Source organism: Diprion similis, chromosome 12, assembly GCF_021155765.1.
Source record: "Diprion similis isolate iyDipSimi1 chromosome 12, iyDipSimi1.1, whole genome shotgun sequence".
NCBI classification, from domain to species: domain Eukaryota; kingdom Metazoa; phylum Arthropoda; class Insecta; order Hymenoptera; family Diprionidae; genus Diprion; species Diprion similis.
Genome location: NC_060116.1, coordinates 12,182,031 through 12,203,715, shown reverse-complemented (window position 1 = coordinate 12,203,715; position 21,685 = coordinate 12,182,031). Strand labels below are relative to the sequence as shown.

Sequence of the window (21,685 nt, the reverse complement as noted above, 5' to 3'; positions counted from 1 at the left end):
AAGACCTCGAAATTTTCAGCCCTTGAATTTTCAAAATCAAATTTTTCAAATAGTACCTAGATTTTTATAAATTTGGGCATGTGAACTCTTAATCGTTACCAATAAAGAATCGCATGAATATTAATGTCTCGGTGCAATTCGATTCCGAAGAATTTCCCGCATAAAGTTCGAGAACTTTTTGTGCACACGTGTATACAAAATATTGTAAACCGATAATTTTTTCCCTAGTATCACAGGAAAATCTGAATGCTTTGCCTCTGTTGAATATAGAGTTAAATCGCTCGTAATTTAGATGTTGCAAATATAAAAGGTGATTTTGCCAGCGTTAAGGCGCGAACAGAAAATGAAATATAATTACTCAATAATTAATACAAAATGTGTTTCCTTATACAATACTATTTTATACAAACTTAATTAGATAAGAGAAACAATGTAATAAAAATGTTTTTTCCTGCCTTAGTTGGTGGACCACTATGTGCAGCTACTGTGGGAAACCCTCAGAGGCAATCAAAATTAAAACCAAAAGCTATTCCCTTCCGATGACGGAATCAGTCTATATTAAACATCTAAGTACGAATTGGACCTTTTTTAAACACCAAACGCATATTTTATTACTTTGGTTTTACATAGTCGTCTATCGCTAATTGAAGAACGGCTGCTACACTTTTTTTTAGCGAGAAACAATGTATATTTCACGTCAAATATATATTTTTTAGCCAACGTCAGTATAATTGAGCGTTTGGATAAATCAAGTTCGGATAATTGACGATTCGGATGACTAAGGTTGGGATAATCGAGGTTTTACTGTACTATCATAACTTTAAAATTCGCGTTCGAGTAATAATTCAAAGAGGTTTGTAAATACTACTTCTTGCAGGACCTATTTCATTCAGAATACATCGAGTGTGATTAATTTGCTACCAACTTGATTTGAGAAGACAAAAACAATGTTTTAGTTTTATAGTGGTTCAACCAAGTGTACTTTCGTGACAAGAGGGTAGGCATTCTTGACATTTCAATTTTACGTGCATTACTTCTTTTTTGACGTCGTTCCAGGAGTCATTAAATTTATGCTCGTCCGTGACCTCGAGCAAGATGCCGCGTGGCAATGAATGAACCAACCAAAAATCTATAAGAGAATGAATTATACGTCGCAGTTACGCGAGCTCAACATGAATAAATTTTAGAAAATACATTTACACATTATTCCCTTTTGCCAAGCCTGCGATTGAATTGTAAAAACGGTTTTATTCCCAAGTATTTTGCTGTTCTACAAGCATGCGTATGACGCATATAGGTATACACCTGCCTACAACTACTCAAAACAAACACAATGCTAGAATAACTCAAGGAATCGTACAGATACAGTGACTTTTACTGATTGCCAATCATGCTCAAGTATTCTATAATGTCAAGGATAAATACGCGTATAGGTGTGTGTAAACTTTTACGTAATTCGATGCGTAAATATTGTTTCATATTTCCGTGTCCAATCCATCGTGCCTTGAAAATATAATATTACTCCCGTTCTAATACACAATTGTTTCTGTATCGTAATAGTGTAATAGGACGACGAAAAAAGTGAATCAAAAAATCATGGGTATAGATACATCGGAATGTACAGATACGTGCATCGTGGCACGTAAACTTGGGAATATTCGACCTTGCGTTGTACCGGAAAGAGGACAAAATTCTATTTCTTCTAGCTGCTGCACTTGATTTGGACGAGGGGGAAATAACTCACTGAATTTATGCATCAATAAGTTTGTGAATTGATCATAATTTACCTGAATTAACGAGAATCAACTGAATTAATGCAAAATAACTAAATCAATGAGAATAAACTGAATTATCAAAAATTAACTGAAATAATCAGAATTAACTAAGAAATAACTGAATTATGTGCGAAAAAAAATTAAATTCAAATTAAAAAGTTAAGTTCAATTGAAAGAAATTGACTCGAATTAACAAGAAATAAAAAGGAATGGACTGAACATTTTTAAACTCACTTGAATTAGAATGTATTCGCAAAAATTATCAAGAAAAAAATTAATATTCATAAATTGAAATAAACTAAGTTAATTAAAGGAGGGACTTCGGTGAAATTTTGATGAAATCGAGTTTTTTGTTTTTCAAATGACTAAAAATGATGTGATCAAAAATTTCCTCCAATAAAATCTAGATTATGGCAGTATGTATCCTGAAAAAAAATTTCAACCTCCTGCGATGAAAGTGTATGCACAAGGAAGTTTTGGGAGCGATACACTGAAAATTTCCTGCTAAAAGTTCCTTGCGCACAAACTTTCATCACAGGAGATTGAAATTTTTTTTCAAGACACATAATACCATAATCTAAATTCTGTTGAGAGGAATATTTGATCACATCTTTTTTAGACGTTTCAAAAATCAAAAACTCGATATTATCAAAATTTCACTGTAATCCCCCCTCAAATTAATTCGACACAAATATTTATTGTGTCATTCAAATCTCGAGTGATTCCCCCCCCAGATTTAGAAGCACGCAGTGCCTGCGTTGATTCCAAGATTAAAACTGCTCCTGTATAACGCCCTTTCGTGCGATGCGTAAACACGTTTTTGTCCCCGGATCCGAAGGTGCGAGACAAGTGTAAAATCCTGACAAAAGTAAAGTAGGTGGTGCCCGGCATTGACTCCTTCATCCTACACTATATGTATATCGCTCTTACTTTCACTCCCAGCGCATCTCGGCAAGCCAAGCAAAGGCCTTCCAGCGGATGATCCTACGATCCATAGACAATGTAATTGGTAGTTACCATCGAGATTGCCTAGCCGTACGTTCGCCGGTATTACGGTCCAAGTGGATACTTGGCTCTGAATCGAATGGCTCGCGGCCGATTCAAGCTTTTCCACAACATGACCGGAGACGTTTTTACTCTATTTGTCGTAATCAGCCTGACCGCTGCACAGCTCCAAGCATTCTTCGTGAGTTAATATCTTACTCCTCTTATTTTCTTTCTAGATTAAAGATATCCAAAGTTTCCTTGTGTCGTTTTGTAAACATAAAATGTTATGAAATTAGCGATTTCAAGTTATTTTAAAATACGCATGACTGGTTTTAGTTCTTAAGAATGTCTGTCAAGTTACAGTAATTATGACCTATGATTACGCATAAATTCCTTCGATAGTAATAAATACAGCAACCAATTACCATCGGTTACTTCGAACGAGTCAGACATTTGATCGATATAATTTATGAAATTTGTTCACTCGTTGACCAATTTTCAAATTCGCTGTCCCGTGAGAGAACGTGGGCGTGCAAACCAACTTTTGAATCTCGAGTGCGACTGGTGTGTTCGATGCTGCCCGTAGTTGCGTAGACAAAGCAGAGGACCTTCGAAATGAAATACAGTGACTTTTAGCTTTTTGTGACTACGTAGGCATGTAGAATTGCGCAACCCGAGACTGCCGCCGCTTCTTATTCATGCGTGGAGGTAATGAGGCAGCGTAATTGCCGCAATGACCTCTGACAGTGTGCGGTACGATTGTAGGTATGGACTTGGATGTGAAAATTGTCTTCTTTATCTTCATGCCCGCAGAACACGACGGCGCAGCCAATTAATTCCAACTTCACCTGCGCCGGCCGCCCGACTGGCTACTACGCCGACGTACCGTCGAACTGCAGAATTTACTACAACTGCGATGACCAGGGTAATAAGTTTTCTTATCTCTGTCCGGAGATGACCGCCTTCCGACAAGAGGCTCTGATCTGCGATCACGCGTACCTCGTTGACTGCCAGGCGGGAGTTCGGCTCGGCAAAATGGTCCACGAACCTTCAGCCGAGTCAGAATCCATCTCAACCATGACGCAGCCTAGTCGATGGATGACGGGTAATCTCTACCGCAATTTTTCTTCCAAGAATAACTCAACGGTCGGTAAAGAGGTCAGTACTGGGCGCTTCCATTTTGGTACAGTCAATTCACCCGAGCGCTCTAACAATTCGAACGTGGTTCCAAACTGGGCGGACGATCAGAGGATGAAGCAGGTTTCAAGCACGGAAAGTTTTTCAGGGGACAAATACAGAGTATATAATAAATCCCCCTTCGGTTACCAGAGGCTCAACGTCAGCGAGAACTGGCAGAGCGACCGCCAGCAGACGTTCTCCAATCTGCCCACCGAAGCTCGATTCGGGACCCACTTCGAAAAACTGATAAAGAGCAAGCAAGTATATCCTCGAGATGGATCAGGCGAAGATCAGTTCACTGTGAACTCGAAAGAACAGCACATCGAGTCTACCACGTCACGTTCCGGCTTCGGATATCCGCGGACCACGGAATCTCACTTCAGTTTCCAAAACAGCAATTATCCTCGCTGGGACAAAGTGGGTGCCAAGTCCACTCAGAATCCTGGCCGACCGTCCACGACGACCCCGACAACGCCATTGACCTCGGGATTTCCCCAACGCGATTATACCGCATCCTTGAAACCGCTTGTCCCCAACGTCCTGGAGGACGATCCTTATTACCCGACTGAAACCGGGACAACAACGGAAATCTACTTCACTCCCAGTGAAAATAACGACGTACTACCACGAGCCTTGACTGCTCCGAACTTTCAACCCCCTCTTGTTGGCGTGTACTTCAAGGTACCCGATGTGTGGCCAGACCTCAATACTATCGACGATATCGTAGATCGAAGAAAACTTTTCTACATACCAAGAACCAATAACTTCTCATAATTATTGCAAAGTTCGCTCACTGATTAAGGTTTCCATAAATCGTCAGTAATTAATTTTAAATCACCAAATATTCTCACTTGCAATAATACAAGCGCAATATCAAAATAATCCATCAGTGTTATCATCGAACCACATAAGCTCAGCTCAATTACTGTGAATACTTTAGGGTGCTCAATTTTTGTACATACATGCACAGTCTCATTTGTTCAATTAAATAAATTACTTATCGCCAAAATAATACTGGCATTCGTTTCTTTCCTTATAATTATATCAAGAAAAAAAAAAAACACTACTTTTGTTAATCTCATGGTACTCTTCCTGCAGCTCGAGCGAAACGCACACGAAAATTTATTTTGTACTTCAATTTTATTTGGCTAATTAATTTTTTAAAGTAAATAAGACAATTTTACGTAGAATTCTGAGATTTCACTGATTTTTTCAACATAAATTCAAATAACAAAATTGCAAAAGCTTCAATTCCTGTGAAGGAAATAGAACAAACTAGTACCTGATCAGCGATCATCTGAAGACGTGTTGGTTATCGATGCAGGGACAGTGTGGGTGGGTAATCCTTACCGGCTCGGAGCACGATCCTCCGGGACCAACTGAGTACAGGGTTAACAATACCGGGCGTGACATGTCAAGAGAAACCAAGAGAGCTTCGGTGCGCGTGGGCGACCTGACGCGGCTCGCCAAATACCTAGAGAAATATCCGGTGGGTTTAGATTCCTGGAGAGATTATCAAGGCTCAATCTCCGATCTCGTAATCCCTCAGATTATAGAACTTCCGACTAATAACTCCATCTTCCATCGTGAACTGATTTCGTCATAAGCATATTGCGGGGGTAATTTTACCCGTTAACGAGGATTTCGTAACCATTGACGAACGAAATATCATTCGGGTGACTCCATGCGACTAGGAGACAATCGTCACAGATCTTATTCAGAACTGCAAAGTCTCGAGGTGGGGGAATGCCGTATCGTGATTGGTTTATCATTTCCGCGTCTCTAGCTCCAGCAATTTGCCCGAAGTCTTCCGACTCTTCTTCACGAGTGGAAATTTCATCTCGGCTTGGCAGTTTGCTGCTGATCTGTCGACAAGGAAATACAAGAAACGTGTAGACTGAGGGGGTTGAAAAATCTCTTCAACTTTCACCTCGTGCACAATGTCACACATTCGCGGAAATTCACCTGAGCGCAACCTGGGCTGTTGAGGTAATCGTACAGCCTGCACTGGTCAAAGTCTTGTTCAGTTGCCGCAGCGATTGATTTGGCCAATTTCTCGACGATTTTTCCAGGGTCTACCGAGTCTCCAAGATTCTCAGCCAGAGCCGCGATCATTCCATCCTTGCTGCGATTCTTCACACGCAGCAATTCGACAGTTGCTTGCAGACCAGAAATGGTTGGCCTTAATGGTGCTGGATCGTGGTAGGGACAACCATCCGAAGGGTAGAAACCCTCGATAATTTCAGGTGAGGAGCAGCCGCACTTAGCGACAAGCTGTTGCAGAACGTAATTTTTTCTGCCAATGGAGTCGACTTCCTGCTGAAGAGTTCTGGCCAAACGCTCCATCTCGGCTTCCCGGTTACTATCTTCGATACAAGGACAAGTCTCCGGAGATTTTTCGTGCGCCATTTTATCATCGTTCAACATTTTCACGACGGAATCCACGCAGCAACAGTAGTCGCAGTGCACCCCACCCTTGGCGCACTCGCAGTCACAGCTGCAGTTGGAATTATTAAAAAACGAATCATTTTTATGTATATCTACTTTGCGATTCTAGGATCGGGCTCAAGCCAGCTATTTAGGCATTCCATCCTCTTACCCTGATTCCTGCAATGCCTCGTGTTGCCCTGTTGTTTCGTCACATCCGCAGGGACAGCTGTCTTTTTTTATCGCATGATGACTATTCGCATCGTCGTCACATCCGCAGAGGCACTGCTAAGATACGAATAAAATATGGATTGTCAATGAGAATGTACCATAAAATATATAGACTGATTCGCTAAGCAATGGAAATGAAGTTTTAAATCATTCACGATTACATCTGGGTTCGTCGAAATCGTCGCTTCGCAACCGCACGGACAATTTGAGTCGTGATTTTTTTTTGAGTCGAGTTGGTCTCCACTTCCTTCATCTCCAACGATTATTTCTGAGGTCTTCTCAGCACCAAAGTTTGGGATCACGCGCACTTGACACAGATTGCACATTGGACTTGTCTTCCCGCCATCTTTGCTTCGTTGGGTACCAAATTTCAAACATTCTTCGCATGGTATTGATGAAGGGGGTATGAGAGACTGCTTAAGAACGGAACGCGCGGTGACTTTTGATTCGTCTAATCTCTTCAGCTCTTCGGTAAAGCAAACGTCGCAAGGTTCTTTCTGCTCGCATTCGAAGCATGGGTGCAAGTCAGGATTGCCTGAGGAACCAAGAGTCATATGAGGCTTATTTTAATGTTGGTTGTTTGAAGCCACATTGATTTATTTTCTCCCACCTTTGTTTCCTAATGGAAACACGAATCTTCTCCTGAGCTCATCGACGACATCGTTCTCCGAACTCTTGGTATTCGAATCACTGCACGCGCAACGAGGACCACAGATATTAGGATCTTGTAACTCTCTCGTTTTGCTGCCTGACTGGATTTCGTCATGAGTTGGTAAAGATTCCGGCACCTGATATCGCAGAAACCAATATCTCGTTAGAGGAAAGTAATAGAAAGTAACTCATAGCTGTCGAATTGAGTTGGCAAAAAATCGGGAGCTGACTCTTCAATAAAAACGTTATAAACTGCATTAGAAGTATAACGATTTTCACCGTTTTCGTGGTGCAGGAGCAAGTGCAGGCCTCGATGCAATCCGGACACCTGGAGTGGTCATCACCGCACTTGCAATTTCCGCAATCTTTGCAAATTATGCCGTCCAAATCTTCGGACAATTTCCTAGCCTGGGGAATGCCAAAAATGGATTGATTGCAGGATTAGAAATATCTCATAGAAAATTTCGACAAATCTAATTGTCACCAACCCACCACTGTTTTTGATATATCGCCTGTTTCAGAAACGTCATTTGAGTTCACAATTCCACAGCCGCATCTGCAAGCGATTTCATCATCTTTGCATCCGCACTCGCAATTTCTAGTTTTGTCTTGATTCGTTTCAGAAGAATCATCGTCGAGACTCACGAGATCGCAGACACACTCTCCGCCACAGCTGTTACAAAACCAGTCGCCATTTTCGCCTAACTTATCAGCGTCAAATTGTCCGCATAGGCACTTGGGGCAGGGTCCATCCTGCGTTCAAAGTAGGTCAAACGATATTTCAAAGAATACATTTCTGCAGCAGATTCCTTTTTCATCCCAGGCTTTCCGGCGAGCTTCAGTAGCGCTGTGAAAAAACAATGATTATTAAAATAGCTACGGGAAAAGCGCCACCCAGAAAGCCTAGGGCAAGATATTACATTCTTATAACCACCCCTCAGCGAAGACAATCAACTAACTTTTTTCGTTGTGGGATCGCAGGGACAATCGCAAATGCACTTGTACCCCTCCTCGGATTTGCTCAGCTGCTTCAGTTTCGTTGCAGTTTCCTTAATAGGGCCGCTCAATTTGCACAAACCTCGATTCTGCGAGAAATTAAAGGTGAAGTAATTGCAGGCTAACGAATTTGCACTCTTAGGAACAAACCTTGGCTTTTTCCAAGACATCCTCGAATTGTTCGGCTAACTGGATCAGCGTTTTTGGACTTGTGCTTTTCCCCACAGTATTCTCTTTGTTTGTGGTAGAGGCGCAACTGCAAGTACCCCGCACCGCGGTGAACGAAGGTTCGCCCATAACAGGAATGACCTTCGAATCACCAAGCACCTCTTTCTGCACCTCACCGAGCTTTTCCTGGGTGGATCTGAGCTGCGTTTTCAACATGTCCGTCTGTTTAATCAGCACGTTCTTCTCCTGCCTGAGACTCCGCATGCTCGTGATCATTCTCTTGTTGTAAAACTCGAGTTTCTGCAGCCTCTGTATTACCGGATCGTTTGAAAGCGGCTCCTTGACTTCAGCGCCCGGACAGATGGGCAGACACTCCATGCAGTCCAATGGATCGTTCAGAAGTCTGTTGGCCTTCTCCAAAGTCTCGCAGAAGGTTCGTTCACGGCTTTCAAGATCGCATATGTACCTCTTGAGCAAACGTTCCTGTTCGGCCAGCTCCTGGATTCGCCCGAGGGCGATCAAGTCCCGAGAACTCATAACCGAAAGACCTTCATCATCGGTTGGCACCTGACCATCACTAGTCGTATTGTGATTCAGATGCGAGTCATCGCCGGTGGCGAACCGAGAACTCCTTACTGACGTTGAAGTCGAATCCTTCGAGTTCTTACCTTGCCGGTTAGCGTCGAACGGTTCTTCATCTCTTTTGTAAACGAGTTCTATTTGATAACTCTCAGAAATCGGTTGGTTCAAGTCCACGCCTTGTGTCCCGGAACCGACGCCTGACTTGGACAAGATGCTGGTCAGGTCCATGCTTGGTGGCTCGGTTCCGTAGTGCATGGAGACCATAGCGTTCATCAGCATCGATGGCAGGGCACACTCCATGGCTCGAAGACGTTCGGACAACTGGGCCTGACGCCGTTCTAGCGAAGCATTTCGTCTCTCATACTTGTTCACAATGTCCTTCCAATGGCTGTTAGTGCCCTTTTCATTGCTGACGTTGCCGCTCCCAAGATCTGCGGTACCGAGATCAGAAGTTCGGAAAGAGTTCATCTTGATAATTTACTTATCGCTTTTTTGTTTATTTTCTTTTTATTCTGTCTCTTCGAGCTGTAGAAATTTTACACCAAGAATTTTAAAACGTTTTCAAAAGCTTTTGATCCAAGGGAAACTCGTCACGCGACGCCATCTTCGAGAATTACGTATATATGCATACGTCACCGAGTTTTGCTTTTTGGGATATTTCATATGTGCCATGAATGATCAGCTGGTCCGTAGTCAAATGTTTTTAATTCGGCGGATTATATAGACCTTCAAAATTCTTCGTAGCCCGAATATTTCAGACACTGCCGTCTTGTCAACGTTGGGTTTCCAGATATTTTGCGAACAAAATCAGTGCACTAATCAAACAAAATGCCGGGCTCAGAGATTACCGCGTCATCTGAATCTCTTGTCAGTACAGCGACATCCAGGAAATCTAGCAGCTACTGGTCCCACATGGTTTCTCACTACGAGAAACGCAAGGCATCCCTGGAACAACGTCAGACGGAGTTGGCCGAGCGTATCCACCTCATGGAGTGCGCGGTTCCATCCTTACTTATGGGGGCGATGGTGTCCATGAAGCGGAACGCCGATCCTTCGGCCAGATTGTTGCAGACTGGTCTCAGGTGACCCAATTAAACTCGATCGGAAATTGATCCTTATATAATGAAATATGGTGATCACTAACTTAAAATATGCCAACTTTACAAGTTCCAGCAAATTTTGTTTCTTTTCTGAGGTAAAAATGAATAAGTATAATATGGCTCTTTCTACCAAGGTTAAACGAGCAGCCATCGACTAGCGCTTGCAGTGCGAATCCCGAGGGAAGAGATGCGCCAAACTGCAGAAGTAACGAACCTACAGGACTAAGACGAGCCAACACTAGACCGGAACCAGGCCGTTTCTGTAAAAACACAGACTTTAGACCGTGACTTGAGAGTTGAAATCATATTTTAGTATGTATTAAATCCGACCGATTCGTTTCTCGATAAAACTTGTAGGTACACGTGTAAAATATAAGTTTCAAATTCTGCGAAAATTTGTATCCTTGGTGATCTTTTGCAATATTAAATAAGATTTCTTTTACTTTCATAAATTTTTTTATAGTTATAATTTTATATGTATTCAAAATTCTCTTACTTTTTGCATGACGCTGACTACATTCTTCTTCTCAATTAAAACAACTGCTGTAGATGGTACTATGAGAATTGAAGACTGCCTGGATATTGATTTAAATATTTTAATCGAGTAACACATAATCATATACATAATAAATGTATCAAACGTAGTGAAAAAACAATATTTTTTTCCTTGTCTTTCCGAGAGTTCGTCAGCGACGAAAGACGAGTATAAAGTGTTTCTTCAAAAATATATCTCGTATATATAATGTATACTTAGATATAATAGGTAATATTTAATATCAGAGTACGCATATTATTATTATTATTATTATTATTATTATTATTCTGTACACGTTTAGAATTCAATGGGCTTATAATTAATCGCTGAAAATACAGCAGGCAATAAAGTGTATGGTACAAGTTGGAAGCATGATCGTAGCGATTACAGAAGAATTTATCAACCTGGGTCGAACAAATTCTGCAAGCTGATCTACCTGTATATTTGTATAGCCTTTTGGAAACCATATAGATATCGATATATAGCGGTAAAATATTAAAAACTTAAAGTTTAGAAAAAATCGACTAGACATTTTTACCTAATTTCTACATAACATCCTAATACGGGATTACAGACCTCAAACGTCGGCACAAACTCTTAATTAACTTGCGGTTCCAATTTGGTAGATACGTTTTTATGCGTCTCTAGTCCGCCTTGTATGCATGCAAGATAGAACCAATGATATAATTTTTCTTTCACACTTCTTACGCATAATAATGGGCAAATCAGAAAAATAGATTATACGTGTTAAAATGTAAAAAGTGATAAATATGTAATCTATAACTATAACAACATGGGATTATGATTCGTCGATTTCGAGAGAGTTTTTGTTTCTGTTTCTTTTTTTTTTAATTCGTTTCGTTTCGAAAAATATTTATGTAAGTATTATATTACCTACTACGTTGATTATATAATTTTAATCATCGAATAAAAATTATTGTCCGTCGTTAATAATATGATCCTTTCGGCGCGTTCGATTGTCTAAATAATAAAAATAGAGAGATGTAAGAGGAAATTAAAAATTTTCAACAATTTCATATGTAAAATTATCGTGAGATGAAAATTAATTGTCAAGTGCTATTTACCGCAGCTTCTTAAGCCAAATAATATGAATTCAGACTATCCGCGATAGATAGATTATCGCGCTGCGGTTATTACGACGATGATAACGGTGGGTTCCATTTCGATTTTACGTACAATTGCACTTGCGGCATTGCACAGTAATTAATGAACACTTTCGTACATCCAAGTGTTCGTATAGGCACTTCAGTTATTATACATTGATATGGACATAGATCAGCTGGTCTCTTCTTTTAGTGTGGCTCAATTATAAACATGACCAGTAGCTGGGCAACTACTTACGATAATTACTACAAAACGAAAAGAAAATCTTTAACAGCTAGGTTCAGGGTTGACTAACTTATAACGATCGATTGAGCGAGTTAAGTGAGTAAAAATCAGGAGGCGATGGACGTACCATCTCTGTACGTCACTTGGACTCACCAAGTAGCGCCAGCGGATTTGTCCTGAAAAAATATCTGGTTTAATCTTTGTTCTCCTTTACCCATAAATTTTATTTACTACTGGAGATTCTCGATAGAATTTTGATAGACAAAAATTACCTTATTAACTGATCGAAAATAGCATCTCGTCAACATCCGCAGGAGGAACAGCTCGAGGTCGAAAAACGCGAGGTCCTCTTCCGCGGGGAGAAAGCCGCAAATTCGACTGACACACCACGGAGAAGGCCCGGCTTGGCCTCATCTCCAACGGAAGTAAATTACCTGCCAGAATTGGATAGATTCAATTTTGATTTCGTAACGGAATCATGAATTTTCATCGCGCCACTCGCTACCAGGACCGTAGTCGACAGAGTTGATGAGTATTTAAGCTACGAAAGAAAGTTAAAAACAAAAATGTCGCTAGACTACGGTCCTGATAGCTCGACACTGCATCTTTCCCAAATTCCATATACGTATATGTATAGATAAGCTGTAGTACGAAAGATTATAAATAGAAATAAATCCCATATCAGTATTGAATTAGAAGAAGTAATCTGCCTTTGAATTGAAGGAATAAAATTCATGAGAAGAAAATTAAGAAGAATATTGTAGATAGTATGCTACTTAAGAAAGACAATAATACTGTAATAACAATAACGTGTATACTGTATATATATAAGTATATAGGTGCTAGAAGCAAATTGCATTAAATCCCCTGCAACGTTGTAAATAAAACCAAGTAATTATTCGACAGCAATAACGAGCGCTGGAGCACCAGCTCCAAATTAAGGTCGATTATATTAATCATTATCATTATCAAGAAGTCTCCCCAGTTTGTTATCGCTACAGCTTAATTATTAAGCGGGACTGTATTATCAAAAACAATTATGCTATAAAGATGAAAGTAAAATGGTAATGTAAAAAAAAAAAAAAAAAAAAAAAAATAACGAAATAAAAAGAAAAATTTAATCTCGGTTATTATACTTGCGCAATAAAACGCGCTAGCGGGATATTGTACCGAGAGTCAAGAGCCCGCAGGAACAATGAACGTAATGACATCGGTATTAGCATTGTATACTGCAAAGGGGGAATGTAAGGTGATTGTATAAAGAGGCAGAAAACAGATCGCTAATTGAATAGGCGGCGGAATTATACTTCCAACGACTGCGGAGAGTGAGATCGTGACTCAATACATCTTGTTAGGGTAGAGCGAGAGAATTTGTTTATATCTAACTCAAGTTGAGATAAAAATCAAAGTTGATGTTGAATATTTGAAAAAATGTAGGAAATGTCCGAGTTTCGGACTTTTTCGGGATTTTCAATAGAAAATTTCGTTGAAGTTCAAAAGCTTGAAAAGCCAACTTTTCAGAGTACATTGCGATTGAATTTAAATTGAAAAAAAATTTCTTCGCTTCACCCCGATATCTCTAAAACCCCAACACCGTAAGCACAATGTCATATCATATAAGCGCCGTAAAATCAATAGAATCGAGGATCTACTTCTAAAGTAAGTGGATATACCGAAAACAGAATTCTACACCCAAGGATGCGTTCAAGTAGGCGTCGAACAGGGATCGAAGAATGCAGACAAGAGTCGTGTAAAGGGAAACTCACAAAAGCACGAAATTATCCGCTGCATGATGCGAATATGCATGTATTTAGAATACTATGCGTCAAATGAGCGTCCGGTTATTTGTATTATTCAATTTTATTACGTTGTTATTATCATTTGCGCTCCAATTGCGATGATTATTTAGATATATGCTTAGTAGGCGCAATTTGGCGATGGTATTATAGCGAGAGAAATTTTATGATTAACTGACCTTCGGCCAGTTAGAATCAATTCCTCTGACAATATTTTTGCATCTAATCTCTATCTCTCTTTCTTATTTTTTATCTCTCATTCTCTCTTTCTCGATCTGATCCGACTCTGCATATTTCGATCATTTCGACTGAGGGCAGAGTGCACTTTGCATTTATGCATTACGCGACTCCTGACCGGAGAAATCTCTGCTATGCTGATCCAACTTTGATTTCTTTTTGACTGGCAACAGTCACCGCCATCCAACTGCATCATCTTGTATTCCTCGCATTCCCGTGTTTATTGTACTTTATACATATGGCTGTCTCCTTCTTCTTCTTCTTCTTCTTCTTCTTCTTCTTCGTGGTCGTTAAATTCACGGGTATAGTGATACTTATGACCTCCTCTTCCCACTTCACTCTGCAGCACTTTGTACATGCGAGATGAATATTACGGGGAGAAATGAAGTATGTTTACAGGCACCGTCTTCGATCGTAAACGAGAATGCATGCGTCCCTCCCAACTCTTCGTTTCTGCATTATCCGAATAGCCCGCGGAGCATCGGCACGGCTGCTGGTTCCCTTCACGTATTTTAAACTTGGAAAAATTTCTGGGACGCGTCAAGCTCTCTCTTCGCACTTTCCTCCTTGCGTGTCTCGTTTTCGTTACGGAGTTTCAGGTGCGCGCAACTTTGACATGTACCTGAATAATCCGCGGACGAAATCGAGTCGGGCAATGATCCGGCAATTTTTTTCGCTATACACAGTATCGTCCTTAAACCAAAATGACAAAGTCGATTTTCGGGCATGTTCGTATTCTTTTCTTTTCCTTTTGGTATTCTATTTCTCCGAGTGATCGCTACAACGAGAATTATATTTATTGCTTGATCGATTGACTGACTGACTGACTGACTGATTGAATCTTGTTACTTCTTCTTTCCGGGAGAATTTACGACTTCGCCCCTTAAACGCAAAGCTCCTGGTACAAGACTAGCCTGTTTAAACGTATTCTATGCCCGGGTAAGTCCTGCTCTATCGAATCGATCCTATTATTCTTGTTCCAAGCCTTCATCACCCAACCCTCCCGCTCCCTTTCCCTCTCCCTCACTTTACGCCCATCCCGTTTTGGTCTAACCTTCTTTTTAGGTTCTGTCTCGTTAATAGTCACTACAGGCTCTGGTTGAGCCTCTCCGCCTTCCACTACGTCTATCCCGATGTCGTTCTTTCCCGAAGGACCCTCCTGGACCACTCCAACGACTCCTTTACCCTTGCCTGCACTGTCCGGGATTGAACCATCGGTATTTTCTATCCGATTATCAGACTCTTCGCTAGGCGCCTCTTCCTCCTTAGCCTCGATTGCCAATTCTGCAACGATTTCGGGCACGAATACCTTGGAAACCTTCACCTGAAACAATTTATCAAAAGTTACGGAGAAACGGCGGGAAGAGATTCATGTTGAAGGGAACCTGGATATTTAGGGTCACAGCAGTCAACTCGAGAAAGTTTCTCATTCTTCTTTTCATTAGTTATATATCGTACGATTGAGTGCCTATAACAACTACTTAAATGCTTATCTTTCACCTTCAGTGACGAAACAGCGAGATCCTCGAAACGCGCGTAAAAAATTTATGATACAATCGTAAACAACGACTAAGCAACTCCACCACATCCGGGACTCCGGTATGTGCGAACTGAACGTACACGGGTTGGTACCTACTGGATGCAAAATGTAATCAATGCTTCTGACCCGGATATTTAAATGTGTGTAAAGAATAACACGACATACACTGGAACACACGTACGGCACGAAGTAGTTACCTACACGCTGTAGTTGCACAATAAACGAGGCACGAGCTCGTACATTTCTATTTGTTAATCGCACTATTTCAATGTGTGCACGACCCGCGGCGACTAGAGTTTAATCGGAGACGAGATGGAGTTTGGCTTGACTTTTCGAGACGAACGATTGACGCTGAGTGACGATTATACGAGAAAGTGATTGACACCAGGGTGAACGATGAGTATATTTGTATAGACGGAGGAGCTGACTGGTAATGTAATGGGAAGTAAGGAGAGAGAGATAGAAAAAGAGAGAGAGTTTAGCCGGAGGTTTGATACTGTGGGAATTTTTTTAACGGGAAATAAACGATTACGAAAATATGCAAAAATTTATGCTAATCCTGATGCTGGCACGCGCGCACGATGAATCATACTATTGGCACAGATTGAATATCTCGTTTTTGTAAAGATGACACGGATGACACGATTGTCACGAGCAGTAGAAACCTGAACGATAAACCGTTCCGATTCATAAGAGTTATTTACAACCTCTCGCGATGTTCGATATCTGCACGAGCTAATAAAAGGTGTAACATTATGCAAATCAGCCTGTCAATTCGACTCACCTTTCTCGCCGTATCCTGCTCTATGATTGAATTAACGAGTGGTTTAGAAGAGGTCAAATTCTCTTCACCGCTTCCATCCCCGACGCTCGAAATCGCAGCCGCGGTAATGTTACTGGAAATTTTCGATTTCGGATCAATTTTCGATGCTGAATCCCCGCTGCTTTCTCCACTTCCAGCTGCCGCGTCAACCTCGTCGAAGGATTGATCCGCTTCGGAGATGAAAATTTCCGGCATCACAAACCTGCGACATCTAACGCACTCAGTGCAGCGATCCGCAACGTCATCGCTCGTCCGGATTTCATTCAGCTTGTCTTTTAGCTCGGCAGCGTGTTGAGAGAGCTTCTGTTTTTCGGAGAGCTCAAGCTCGAGCTTGGCGCGAAGCTCTTTGAGCTGATTCGAATAGCCCCGCTCCGCTTCGACCCACATCTCGTCAGCCTTCTGCAAGGTCTTCATGTACGTCGCCTCCCGACGTTCAAGATCGACGATGCGTTGTCTGGTCAGCAGCTCGACCTGTACCAGCTCCTCCAGCCTGCCGATCACTTCAGACCTCATTTTTCCACACTCGTTGCATCCCACGTCAAGATCTTCCAAGGTCATCGATTTTCCGGCCTCGACAGACCCTGGAGTGGACAAAATCGTTTGCGGCACCTCGGTAGCTTCCGGATTTTGCATCCCCGCCGATGATGCGTCTTCGTGTTCCTCGGAAACATGCGAGTCATCATTCTTCGGCGTTAACTCGTCCTCCTGAACGTTCGAAGAGCCTTTCAGATCCTCCTCGAGGTTCTTGGAATTCCGAAGAAGATTTTCGAACCAGTAAATCCTCTCGGTGAGTCTGTAGTTTTCGTCCAAGAGTTCCTCCTCCCTTTGTTTCGACAGCTGTTTGTCTTGGTTTCGCTTGCTCTCCGCCTCCTCGTGGGCGGCGAGTCTTTGCTCAAGTTCACGAATGCGGTCTAGATAGGAATTTGCATTCTGTCCGGAATCAGCGACGTCGGGAACGTCCAATTTCGGGTCAATCATGGGAACCGGAACTTTGACCGCCCGCTCCTGGATCCGGGCCCGAAGCTCGTGTAGCCGTTGGACTTCCTGCAGAAGATCACCGGCCGGAGCTTCCGTCTGCGTTCCCCGACTGGCCAGCTCCACGTCCGCTTCGTCATCCTCGTCGAAGATCCCGCTCTCCTGGAGGGACAACGGCGGCTTTTGAGGTATCGGCGAAGCTGGGCTGTTGTAAGTGTTGTAAGGAATGATGGTCGCGACGGCGCGGTCCTTCTGCTTACCGACCTGGTCCTACACGAGAAGAATTCTTAGTAACGTGACATGCGAGTTTAGGGAATATGAAAAATCGTTGGACGTCACATCTATAGCAGCAGAGTCGAAAATTCTCAGATTTTTCAGGTCACTGGGCAGCCCGTGTGACAATATAAAGAGGAAAGAAACACAGAGAAAAAGAAGACAGGTATTCGTCGCTTAGAAAGGCTGATCGGAGTATCAGATCTGGCTTATCAAGTTACACTATCGAGTATTCGCGACAGGCGTGTCTCGGCTGCAGGTGTGAGGAACTCACCTTGTAGAGGTGAATGGGCTCGGGCGAGACGATACCGCTGTCGGCCGGATCAGGCGTGTCCCGGAGGCAGGGCGACTCCTCTAGTTCAAGAACGCGAAATTCGAGAAGCTCGTTCTGCTCTCGGAGTTCCGAGATCTCAGCGACCAAAGTTGCCTCCCGGTCCTCGATCTCCCGGAGTTTGTCGCTCAGGGCTCGTCTGCTGTTCTGACTTCCCCGTGTCTGAAAATATAAAGATTCAAGTTTCAAGGAGTTTGACAAGCGACGACCGGACCTGCACGAAAGAGTATCGAGACAAGACAATTCGAGCCGAGCCCCACCTCCTGAAGCAGAGCCTTCTCCAGGTCGCGAACCTGGCTCTTGGCGTGAGCAAGTTCCCGCTGTTCCTCGACGAGTCTACTCTGCAGCTCCTCAACCTCGAGGAGTACCGTCTCGTACGCTTCCCTGGTAACGCCTGTCTGCTGCCACTGTCCACATCCTCCAGGTTGGGGTGACAGCGACGACGGAGCGCTGGACAAAGCGCTGTCACCCTCCTCATGTTCGTGTTCGTCTTCGTCCTCGACTTCTACAACGGGCTCGAGTTCAAGCCACTGCTTGTAGAATTCCTCCTTTCGTTTCTTGTTCGAGATCTGGTCGAGCTTCCGTTCTTTCTCCTTGAAAATTGTGCAGGGAAAAAACGTGGTAAGAGGCTCGTAAAATAATAATTGTAACATAAGTGGTGCGGGGGGGGGGGGGGGGGGTGATTATCTTGATTGATTTAAAACGACTGGACCCTCAGCGTTCTCGTGACGAACGGGAAAGTTTGTAAGATAGGCACGATATCGACGCCGGAAGTTTGCGTCGGCGAAAGTGTTTCTTTGACACGCCATGCGCCATGCAGGACGCGTGTCGTGGAATTATAATAACTCGTACGCAACGTCGCGTGGATAACTTTTGATGACGTTGTTCTTTTTTTTTCCCTTTTTTATAAGCCCCACGGAAAAACTCTCCACTTTATAATTGTATGATCTACATTTCCGGTTATTCTGTACGTGTATATAGGATACCTTGACTGCCTGCCTGAGAATCTCAATGACCTCCTGCTGCTCAACACTGAGTTCTCGAAGCCTCTCGACCTCGGCCGCAGCCTCACAGTCCCCGGTACACGAGTCCTCCTGCGTTTAGTTAATTTAAATTTTATTGCATTTGTTAGATTGTTTTCTCATCAGATATCAGCTCAATGTTCCATGTTTTATGTGATGCGAAGGAAAAGGTCAACTTACGACATGCTCGGTGCTCGTTGAATTTTTATCTTCTATGCGGGGCGCTAGACGAACCTGATTACTTCGTTCCGTCTCGCGCAACTTTCGCATCTGAAACAGAGAGCGAGAAAAAAAGAAAACTATTATTCCGAATTTTAGGACGAGGACAATGTGTTGCGCAAATTTTTTACAGCAACCAACATAAAAATTATGCAGTAAACGGAAAGAGCTTTTCGCAGTATTGTTACCGGCGTGCATCTATAGGGTGCGACACGCACAAGTCGTTAAATCCAATTCTATTCGTTTGCCGCAGTAATGGCTAATTGACAATTACCGTTCACTCCTGCAGCTCTCCAACAATGGTGCTGTGAGGAGGAGCGAAGTTGACTGGAGCCTCTCGGCTTGGAGGATAAAAATCAGCTGTACAGTTACCTAATGAATGAAAAAGGGAATCCAGAAAAGGAGCTGCACTAATGAGTCTTTCGAGGTGAGAGGTGACCATCGTTCTTGCCAGCAGAATGGCCAGGAAGGACCTGGCGCAGCGATGAGACGGACGACTCTCGCTCTCGGGGAAAGTTGAATGACTATAAACTCACAATTAGCTTCACTATCAAAGGGTATCGCGACGCCGTTTGGCGTTGGTAAAAAACGGCTCCAAGCTATAAGCAAGTCGAGCTAAAGAATGATCGATTCGAAACGAAACAAGGACCCTCAGTTCCCGAAGATGCTGGACTTGCGAAAGTGAAAGCCGCTGTCTTACCCAAACTCTCTTCAGCCGTGGAAGATTCCGGATCATTTTATAGGTAGGTAAGCCAAAACGAAGCCACAAGGACAGGAATAATGATGGAAAATTTGATTTTGGGTAATCGCATTTCCGTTTACCGGATACATAATATAGCTGTATAAAAATGTTTTCTCGTTCACACGAGGAACATACCGTATAGAACGCAAGCTGGAAAGTTCTCGTTTCCAGGGCGACGTAACGGTCGGCAAATTAAGGGATTAATTGGTTTGTGCGTTGCTAATTAGAGCGATTAGATAAATCTAGAAGGAAATACTGGTTTCCGAGGTTGTTTGATCCGGCGATCGTATTGCACAGTTTCGTATCTCCGTACGGAACAGACCAAATGACCTACCCAGTTTCAAATCATTACTTACAGAACTGAATACGCATGGTACTCAATGGATTTCCGGTCAGGTCGGTTACGCAACATTTGCAAATCGTGCGGGTGAATATAGACGCGTAAAAACGTTCGCACTCGGAAACTAGTGTGAGAAAAAGAAACAGAACCAGATAACAAGGTTCCAAGTTCCTATCTACTTCCGGTCTCGGCCCCTTTCCTTGTATACGTATAGGTATATACATATACATATATATACACATAGGTGTGCACATTTCGCGCTTGAGGTTCTCAACCTCCAAGAAATAATAATTTTTATTATCATAATTTTACTCTATACGAAACAGCCCAGCTGAATGATAAAAATCGAATTTCGAATCGTTTTTACTGTTGTACAGATCTTGCAAAATAAGTAAGAATTGATGGCCACGGATTAAAGGATTGCTCGATATAACAAAATTGTATTTCCTGCCGGTATCCAATTTTTCCTCAATCTTGAAACGGCGCAGCTGTACGCGGTGTTACGGCGTATCCTCTTGAAAAAGGTGCTCATCCCTGTTTTCAGTCCTGTAACACCCATTCTCCCGTTACGGGTATCATTTTACTCCTTACACCGCGAACGCCTGGAAGGTATGACTGGAGTTGAATGAAAAGATCGTTTTGCTGCCCGCCCATTTCACCGTGGATTACGGAAATTGATACAACGGTCCACAGTGTTTGTCCCTTGCATCTTATGTGCAGCTACATCTGCCGACTGACACAGATATCGACGAAGCCCTGCAGGATATGCCTTTTATAACGTACACGTGAGAAACACACAGCGTGGCATGTTATATATATTTATAAATCCATACGCTCGATCGTCCGACAAAGACGCGGGAACCGCTTTGCACGACGGCTGCAAAGTTAAGTCCAAGACTAGTTGTAACATCTCGAGATGTGTATAACGGTGATTCCCAATCGGTATATTATAATTAAAACGAATTGGTTATTGTCCCTGAGGAGGATCTCACGGATCTCAGATGCTCGCTGCTCGGCTCCTCGACATCTCGATCTCGTGGCACAGTTTCCTTCCCGGCCGAAAGTATCCCGCGGCTACGCAATATACCTCTGCTCACTACTGACCCAGCCTCCGCGGATAACTCGGGACCATCTCCATCTCCATCTCCATCTCCATCTCCATCTCCATCTTTATCTCAATGATGGTTCAGGCGTCGGTCAAAACGCGGGTCAACGGTCAGTGCGGTCCTTGGTTGTTTACCGGTGTCTTTCTGGACACGTCGTAAATCAAGCCACAATCTTTGACGTTCGGAAATTCATTTCGATACATTGATTCCTGCGGAATAACCAACGATTCAACAATTTTCAGCAAGGATCATTGCAAATGGAGAAGCTCCTTCGTTCCCTTAAAATTCCCTTAAGGATTG

The 21,685-nt window shown here is 42.6% G+C and overlaps 4 protein-coding genes across 6 annotated transcripts in view; 2 read left to right on the top strand and 2 right to left on the bottom strand.

Moving 5' to 3' along the window:
• Positions 1-2,827: 2,827 nt before the first annotated feature.
• Positions 2,828-4,950, top strand: LOC124413525. Its single transcript, XM_046894164.1, has 2 exons — positions 2,828-2,961; positions 3,576-4,950. The coding sequence occupies exons 1-2, from the start codon at positions 2,860-2,862 to the stop codon at positions 4,713-4,715; spliced, it is 1,242 nt and encodes a 413-aa protein (XP_046750120.1). The 5' UTR covers positions 2,828-2,859; the 3' UTR covers positions 4,716-4,950.
• Positions 4,951-5,118: 168 nt separating this feature from the next.
• On the bottom strand, positions 5,119-9,671 carry LOC124413527. The gene is made up of 10 exons (XM_046894166.1): positions 8,397-9,671; positions 8,210-8,335; positions 7,743-8,003; positions 7,530-7,658; positions 7,210-7,387; positions 6,761-7,134; positions 6,541-6,656; positions 5,907-6,438; positions 5,571-5,806; positions 5,119-5,415 (listed from the first exon to the last, which is right to left on the bottom strand). The coding sequence occupies exons 1-10, from the start codon at positions 9,462-9,464 to the stop codon at positions 5,235-5,237; spliced, it is 3,201 nt and encodes a 1,066-aa protein (XP_046750122.1). The 5' UTR covers positions 9,465-9,671; the 3' UTR covers positions 5,119-5,234.
• A 153-nt stretch (positions 9,672-9,824) lies between these two features.
• Positions 9,825-10,467, top strand: LOC124413483. Its single transcript, XM_046894080.1, has 2 exons — positions 9,825-10,078; positions 10,231-10,467. Exons 1-2 carry the CDS (start codon positions 9,825-9,827, stop codon positions 10,382-10,384), a joined length of 408 nt encoding a protein of 135 aa, XP_046750036.1. The 3' UTR covers positions 10,385-10,467.
• Positions 10,468-10,678: 211 nt separating this feature from the next.
• LOC124413482 (janus kinase and microtubule-interacting protein 3-like) overlaps positions 10,679-21,685 on the bottom strand; it is a 51,633-nt gene continuing 40,626 nt past the window's right edge. For 2 of the 3 annotated variants that reach the window (XM_046894077.1, XM_046894078.1), the window contains exons 6-13: positions 19,159-19,248; positions 18,943-19,050; positions 18,217-18,549; positions 17,900-18,118; positions 16,339-17,622; positions 15,069-15,338; positions 12,254-12,415; positions 10,679-12,157 (exon numbers count right to left, since the gene is read on the bottom strand). In XM_046894077.1, coding sequence (XP_046750033.1) covers positions 12,392-12,415; positions 15,069-15,338; positions 16,339-17,622; positions 17,900-18,118; positions 18,217-18,549; positions 18,943-19,050; positions 19,159-19,248 — 2,328 coding nt within the window. In that variant the 3' untranslated portion in view covers positions 10,679-12,157; positions 12,254-12,391. Of the gene's footprint in view, positions 12,158-12,252; positions 12,416-15,068; positions 15,339-16,338; positions 17,623-17,899; positions 18,119-18,216; positions 18,550-18,942; positions 19,051-19,158; positions 19,249-21,685 lie in introns of those variants that run through there. The other variant, XM_046894079.1, reaches the window with a different exon arrangement.